Source organism: Clarias gariepinus, chromosome 12 (assembly GCF_024256425.1).
Source record: "Clarias gariepinus isolate MV-2021 ecotype Netherlands chromosome 12, CGAR_prim_01v2, whole genome shotgun sequence".
NCBI classification, from domain to species: domain Eukaryota; kingdom Metazoa; phylum Chordata; class Actinopteri; order Siluriformes; family Clariidae; genus Clarias; species Clarias gariepinus.
Genome location: NC_071111.1, coordinates 6,722,501 through 6,730,712, shown reverse-complemented (window position 1 = coordinate 6,730,712; position 8,212 = coordinate 6,722,501). Strand labels below are relative to the sequence as shown.

General features: G+C 36.8%; 1 protein-coding gene across 3 annotated transcripts in view; it reads right to left on the bottom strand.

The window, feature by feature from the left end:
* Positions 1 to 481: 481 nt before the first annotated feature.
* Positions 482 to 8,212, bottom strand: part of recql (RecQ helicase-like) — a 15,502-nt gene continuing 7,771 nt past the window's right edge. The window contains exons 11-18 of one of the 3 annotated variants that reach the window (XM_053508941.1): positions 7,605 to 7,743; positions 7,381 to 7,472; positions 6,265 to 6,481; positions 6,009 to 6,141; positions 5,073 to 5,138; positions 4,758 to 4,976; positions 2,588 to 2,741; positions 2,102 to 2,236 (exon numbers count right to left, since the gene is read on the bottom strand). In XM_053508941.1, coding sequence (XP_053364916.1) covers positions 2,613 to 2,741; positions 4,758 to 4,976; positions 5,073 to 5,138; positions 6,009 to 6,141; positions 6,265 to 6,481; positions 7,381 to 7,472; positions 7,605 to 7,743 — 995 coding nt within the window. In that variant the 3' untranslated portion in view covers positions 2,102 to 2,236; positions 2,588 to 2,612. Of the gene's footprint in view, positions 2,742 to 4,757; positions 4,977 to 5,072; positions 5,139 to 6,008; positions 6,142 to 6,264; positions 6,482 to 7,380; positions 7,473 to 7,604; positions 7,744 to 8,212 lie in introns of all 3 variants that reach the window. The other 2 variants (XM_053508940.1, XM_053508942.1) reach the window with 2 other exon arrangements.

Sequence of the window (8,212 nt, the reverse complement as noted above, 5' to 3'; positions counted from 1 at the left end):
GATAAAAATAGTAAAAAACATGATCTCAGGTCCCACTGACACTTTCCCTGGATCTCTAAACTTCAGCCTTACCAACCCTTTTCTCATCTTAAACATCTGCCTGCAATTACCCAGCAACTGAATCATATCCTTCAACAGCATCAATTCAACATTCCCTAAACCTACTCTTAGAGCTTTGGTTCAAGTTTTAACAGTAGATAACGTTCCAAAGAAAGTGTTGCTCCATTGTTTTATACTGAAAGCGTCCAATCGTCTCTCCCACACATAATGAACTTGTGTTAACACATCTGCGGTTATAATTGCTTGCACTTTGAATCTGTTACTTAAAATATTCCCTTTGCTATATAATGTCCTGGTACACCAAAACAATCATTTCATATATAATACACTTTCAGTTTCTTTGTTTATGTAGCCACCTACTGGAGACTAAGTGTACTGCACGTTCCAGTTGGTCTTTAAAAAACTTAAAACTAAAATAACTAACATTGTCCGTGTACCATTGAATCAGAAAGTTTATTTCTAGTCAAAATGCAAACAGTATAACTTGTTGAGCCGTTACAAAAAAAGGAATACCATTAACAAGGAGGAAAACATAGCAAAATCAAATACGGCTTCCTCTTTTAGAAGCAATTATAATTATAATCATTTTTTTAAATGATTTGTTTAGAAACTAGAATTGCTTATCAACTGAATGGCATTTAAGCAAACAAACACACAAAACATTTATTTTTCTTTTTTTAAACAAATAAAAAAACCTAATAAACCATTATAACTTGTATATATAATAAGGATATTACATTAAACATAATTGAAATGAACGGATAAAAAGTGAGTGTGAAAAGTGGGATAAAATGAATAAATCACTTAAGGGTGTGTGTTTAGAGGAAAATAATCAACAATAGAGTGGTGTAATGAAGTGGAATTTACAGTTACCACCATGACGATATGAAGTTGATTATTTTCCTATAAACAACAAATATCAAAGTTTTGTTCCTCTTATAGCACAGTAAATTGTAATTGAAATTCACTGTGGTATAAGCGGCATTACAAAAAACAACAAATTTTGTTTATTAAACAGCAGTTTTTAATGGTACAGGATAAAAAGCTAGTTCCCGATATTACTCGTGATATAGCAGCTACAAATATTCATTTCCTTGCAAGTGGCTTTTACTCTTCAAAACAAAACAAAACACCCACAAAGACCTCTTGTCTCAGTTAACACTTAACTGAGACACTAGTTATGAACTCATCTGTCCCGGAGACTTAGTTACAGCTTCAATTTATTTATTTATTAATCTGTTAACGTGTAGTTTGTCCACAAGCTTGTGTTAGTGACCACAGCACTGTTAAATTCTGCTTTCTGATTGGTTAGTGACCAGAATTTAACAGTGCTGTCGTATAAACTAACATACTAACGAATGCTCATCTTTTTTTTCTAAATATTTATTACTTAATTACTTTAACACCAGCATATAAAAAAAACAATTTATAAATTAAACACTGATCTGTGTTTCCCCCCCAACAAGTAGACAGTGCAACACCAAACATTTCTGAAGCAAGCAGAAAGCAGCTTTTAAAAATTTAACTCTGAGGTAACTTCCATAATTTTCGTATGTTTCATACCCCCCCAAAAAAAGCACATTTATCTCTGGATAAGTTTCCTTCTCATACTAACACGTGTCCATAAATTTCTAGCACTTTTGGCTATGGTGGTACTGGATGGGAGACGGAGACTTCTTAGTGGCTCCCTTATACACGTCAGCATTCCAGACCCAGATTCCTGCAGCTGCTCGTGGGAAGTGTAGTTTATCCTCCTTAACTGTTTGCTGTAGTAGTTGCGAAGGTCGCACAGCTCTTCTAGGGCTGCTGCAGAAATTATTGAGGTCTCTGATGGACAGCTGGCCAGAACTGATTTCGAAGACGGTGGTGAAAACTGTTGTCGTCTTTTAGCCGGCACCAGTTGTCTCATTTTATGAAGATGATCTTGGATGCCGTTTCCGGTGAACCCTTTCTGTTCCTGAGCGTTCACTTCAACATTTACTTCGATTACAGATGGCTGGCTACGTTCAGGTGCTTGTAAACAGCTAGAGTCTGACTCATTTTGGCAAAGTCTCCCCTCAGGGTTTGGTTGGTCGGTGTTCATTTTGATTATATTTCCATTTGCACTTTGATCAGTATTTGCATCCTTTAAGCATCCATGCATTTCTTCCTGCAGCTCACCGGCTGTTTGGTCAATCTGAGGAAACGGAGGACATTATAAATCTGTGATCTGTGAATGTGGTAGCGAAGAGGAATAGCAGATTATGATTACATGGTATTAGTGATCCATGCAAAGTGTCATGGCAGCCACCCAGTAATGTGCTTATGTGAATGAACCCACAATCCTGCGTTAGCAAAAAGGGAGGGAGGGGATGGTAGTCATGAAAATGCATATAGCAAGGACGTGCAGCATGATGTTAGGGAAAGCAACAGACATTGCCGGACAAGCAAGACAAACGAATGTTATGGTTTTTTTTTTTCTTTTTTCGAACATCCTGAATAAAACATCATGCGAATTTGTAATAATAATAAGAAGAAGAAACTGTACTTCTGGCCTCTTTTTCTTCACGGGACTAGGGAACAGTTTCTTTCTTGATTTTCTTGGCCACAGGGCTTTTCCCAGCACTCTCTGCAGGTCTTTTTCCTTCTTTTGGTTTTATCTTGGCACTACTCTTATCTCCGCTGCCTCCTGTCAGTTTGACCTGTGGGCAGCACAAGAGCTTTGTTTAACCAGTGTGTGTTTGAGGCTGGGGCAAGGCTGAGTGCAGAGAGATAAGCCGTGACTGAAAAAGAGTATACAGAGTGAACATTTATCGTGGGATGAATTTTCAAAAAGCCTGCACCAGTAAAATTATCCAATAGAAAGTACATAGCTCACAGGGGTGGACAAATCAGTGGGTCAGGGCAGGTAGATTTCCTGTCAGCACTATTAGTTTTCATTCATAGTTTCTACAAGAACAAGTAGGTTTGACATTAACAAAAAAAAACTATGTTTGATTATTGATCTGTTTTAATTTAAACGACAATGCACTTCATGTTAGTGTGCGGCACTCCATGCCATAACTAAAGCACAGGTTCTTTTGCATTGATGTTTTCTCACTGGGTGTAAATTGTTAATGTGCATGTGAAATGTATACATCTATTTCTTATTCAAAAACAATCTTTTTCCTATTGCTACAGTAGCACCTAAATTTCTCATTGAAGAAAAACGTAAGTACACAAGTCAAATAAATAAGGTTACATAAGTTACATACATAAATTAAGTTCAAAGAAATTAGTTGTTCTGTATGTGAAATATGGCAGGTAAATGAAGTTAAATAAGCAATTAAGTTTAAGTTGTCAAAAAAAGAAAATTAATTTAAGTAAAATATGTAAGTAAGTGACGTGAGGTACATAATTCGAGTAAGTAAATGTAAGTGTTGTAAGGAAGCTAAAGTATTTAAAAATAGTAAAGTAGTTAAAGTAAAAATAGAAAAGTAATTGACATAAGATGGGTAAGTTAAGTAAAGTACTTAAGTAATGTAAAGTGGGCAAGTAATGCAGGTTCAGTAAGTAGGTAGTGTAAGGTGGATGAATTAATTAAAGTAAATAAATGATATAAGGTGGGTACCTTGAGTCAAGTAAAGTACAAAAGTAAATAATGTACAGTGAATAAATCAAGTTAACTAAGTATGTAAGCAAGTGAAGTAAAATACCCACATCTTATACCACCTCCCTACTTGGTTTACTTAATTACCCACCTTACATTACTTACTAATGTACTTTAACGTGCATAAGTAAGTGATGTAAGGTGGGTAAGTTAAGTAAAGCAAGTAGGGAGGTAGTATAAGATGAGTAAATAAAGTGAATAAAGTGCAATAAAGTAGCTGATATGTTAGCATTGTCGCATTGCACCAACAGGGCCCAGGTACTATTCCCGGCCAGGCTCGATGTGTGGATGGAGTTTGCATGTTTTCCCTGTGCTATGTGGGTTTCCTCCGGGTACTCCGGAGTCCACAGTCCAAAGATATGCAGGTTAGGCTAATTGGCATTCCCAAATTGCCCGGTGTGTGTGTGTTTGCCCTGCGATGGATTGCCACCCTGTCCAGGGTGTATCCCACCTTGTGCCCCAAGCCTCCTGGGATAGGCTCCAGGTCCATGACCCTGAATACAGGATAAAGCGGTATAGAAGATGAGTGATTGAGAGTGAGTGAGTAGGGGATATAAGGTGGGTAAATTAAGTATTCTAAAAAAGATGTAAGTAAATTAAGCTATTACTTAAGAGATTAAGTAATGCAAGTTAAGTAAGGAAAGTAAGGAAAGTATGCAAATAAACCAAATAAGTAGTCAGTCCACCCAAACAAAAACTTTCAAATATGACAAACGTCTATATGCCTTTACATTTGATGTGAGGAGCAAACACTGTATGTACATGTAACCAGTAAACTAGCTCACCGAATGTTGTTACATGTCCTGACAACAAACCATCTTGATGCCCTTTCATTTCCCTGCTACATTGGCTCATACATTTATGATTTGTCCACCCGTGAGTCCTGTGCAGGAAAAGCACTAATAGATTGTGTCGTGTTGGTTTGTATGCTTCGTTATTTCTGGGAAGTGACACATAGTCCCCATAAAACAGTGCAGTTCCAGAGATCACCAAAGTGTGATGTCAAAAATCAAGAACACCTCCACCTCAGTTCTCAGATTGAGACAAAGTGCTCTGCTGATCAGGTCACCTGCTTGACTCTGTAGCGAAAGCATCTGCTCCTGCTTTTAATAACAGGTTTAACATCCAGTGAGCCGCTCACACTGCTCTGAACATACGGTCTCTGTGCTCGCCGTTGGTGCCGTCTTTTACTTCTTTTCCTTTTCATGGCAATCATGGCCTGTTGCACAGCCTCGCTGGCATGCCTGGGATTTCTCCACCTTCTCCTTATTCTTTTACGACACTCGGACTAGCGTTAGCATTAGAATCAGGATTATTGGAGAGCATGAAAGGTAAAGCGGATACACAACTACTGTATCTTGTTCTTGAACTAAATAAATCAAACCTTTATGAAATCCACACCAGAGCAAGTCCAGATATCAGGGGTAAACTCATTCTCAATCTTCACGACCTTCATGCAAAATAAGTCATTAAAACATATTTGCTTCAGGAAAATGAAAGGTTTATATCCTGAAATAAAATTAGAAGGGTAACTTAACCGAAGGCATCACTTTAGGAAAAATTCTAAATGAATAATACAGAAGGGCATAATGTCATTATTTACAAACCAGAACTGTTCCCGGGACAATAAGTATGTGCAGCAATTTCTTCCTAAACATTTCAGCAGAATTCCTCATACATAAACCGTCAGTCATTCCTGATTCATATATATATATATTTGACTTATTTAAAGTTTTTACTATTAGGAGGAAGACTCTTTTGGGACATTCTTGAGCAATAAGTCATACTAACATTCTCTGGTGTCAAAATGTGCTTCTACACAAGGGTCAGGTATCTTACTGTATGTGCTGAATTAACATTTATTACTGAGGAACACCATGAAGAACACATCTCATTGATTTTGTTGAATTTTTTTTGTAAAATACTTCCTATTTATCTGTAAACTTTGTTCTATTTGTAAATAAATATTATGCAACTCCAGTGAGATATCTCAGATGTCGAGGTCATGCTTTTTGCCACAATGAGTTTTTTTTGGTGAACAACGCTGGACAAAAGAGATCTCCTGTTAGTAATCATAAATGATTTCTAGGTGGAACTAGCTATAAATAAAGGAGACAACTACAAGTGATTGTGAATATAATTGGTTAAATGTAAAAGACTGATCTATAGTGGAATGCAGGTCTACAGTGGAATTGTTTATAATAAAATTTTAATTGAAATGTGCATCAATTTTAATAGATTGAAATTAAAAGGTAAAGAAAGAGACCTTACCTATTGGTAATATGAGAGAATATGAAAGACATAAAGAAGGAATATTTACACTTGAGCTGGGTGCTGACACTTTCCTCCTTATCTTCATCGTTATAGAGTGGGTGTCATTCTTCAGTAAGCCAGCTTTACGTCCTGCTTTCAGGTAAAAGTAGGTAGTGTATGGCGTGAAGCTGAAATCTTCACTTTAAAACAAAATGCGGACTAGAGTTAAACCCATAGTTAACTAGTGCAACAGCAACAACAAAAAAAACTCAAAGCATTTAACCTTGTGTTACTCTTCATAGAAGTATGACATTAAACAGTACCTTAAGTAGCCATGCAGTAAAAGATGAACAATGATGGACTCCACCTCCAGGCGTGATAAGGTCGTGACCTTGGACATTTTACGGATTTTGGCGTTGCCTTTGCCCATCCAGGTGTCGCACACCTTTAGAGGAGTCATTTTCTCGTCCATAGACGCGGCCAACTCTACTATGTCCACCACCTCACGTGCGTGCTTGGTGATGTCCATGGTGATGTAGTCTGGCAACAAAGAAATGGACCAGTCGCAAAAAAAAATGAGTAAAATCAGCAGAAGCTGAATCTGAACCATGTGTTGTTCTTCCAAGTTTTTGCGTCTGAAATCAGTCATTTATAAAACTCAGATCTTAAAACATTTTTAATAAATAAAGTAAACAAAAAATAATCAAATACAGTAAGTCCCCTACAGACGAACAAGTTTCGTTCCAAGAGCTCGTTCGTAAGTCTAATTTGTTTGTAAGTCCAACAAACATTGTCTAGGTACTAGGTTACTATACACAGTATAAAACTATGCTGTTCCATGATCATGTCAATGGTTGAATGATTCATGTTAAAAGAATGAGCGATGTCTGCCATATTTTCACCTCACTCCATTCACTCATTTTTTTTTTTTTAACTCGTCTCCATTGTTATTAGTTGGCGCTTCTTAGAAGTCACCAGCTTCATTGCCGCTGCTTTTTACGCTTGCTTCCAGACATCCTGCATGTACGTGACGATGTACATGTTATCTAACTTCAGCGATTGAACATGTGCATGTTCATATGCATAAGCCTTACTGTGGTTAAAATTCAGAGTAAAATTATCCAGGTATTAAAAATTATAGCTAACATATAATGAAATATGAAATCAAATTAAAGACCAGGTTTGACTGTAAAACTAGCTATCACTACAACCAATAAACAGCTGCTGATTTTTGGTACACTTATGTTCTTCTCATTATTTACTCATCAGGTTTTCTAGCGTTCTAATCTAAAACAAATCCAGCAATGGACATCTTAGTGCACAAACACTTAAATTAAGGCTCATAACTGCAATTTCAGTGATCAAAAACTAGATCTGTTAGTGTAAATAAAAATATGGTACTTTAATCAACTAACCAGATAAATAAATAAAGCTCTTACCGTTGCCATGGCGACAGACATCACATGTCTGGTTGCACTCATCATCATCCCAAACTTCATCAAAATGAACCGCCATCATGGCACGCCGACACCTGTGAGTAAACACTGTATAAGTCACTGCAAGAAAAATCCTGCTGTAACACTACACACAGTGGACTGTAATGCCACAGCAAATAACAAAAGCATCTGTACGCTGATCCATACGTGCTAATGTCAGTAATTACCTGTCCACGTTTTGACAATAAGCCACCATGTTCTGGAGCTTCTGCTGTCCGGTGTTCTCCATCACGACCATGGTGCTGATCCTGAAAATATCCGCAAACCCATAGAACACTATGCAGTCTGCTGGACTGTCATCCCTCCCTGAAAACGAAATACAACTCAGTTTGGGTCAAATGTCATATCACACACTTTTCTTAGTGCATTTTAGCACAAATAATATAGCTGATCTTCTGATAAAGCTGTGTGAAATAGACTGATTCCAGTGTTATTGGTATATACTGTATGACGATGCTTAAAGAGCAGGAGCAAACTAATCAGTAAATATGAATGATATACATGTTTGCATACATCGAACACACACATGTGATTTAAAAAGAAGCAGAAACATTAAAACTGCGGCAGGCAACACATTTCCAACAAGTTGCTTTCCACCTTCTTTTAAAAAGCTTTTAAAAACAGATTTTTCTCTGAGCAAAAAAAAAAAAAAAAAAAAAAAAGAATTTTACCAAACACTACTGAATTATTTACTCCTATTTAGCAGACCTATTTGCAAATTCGATCATCTCTATGGGGTGAAAATTGTATTTCTTTTATCACAGTAATAAAAAAA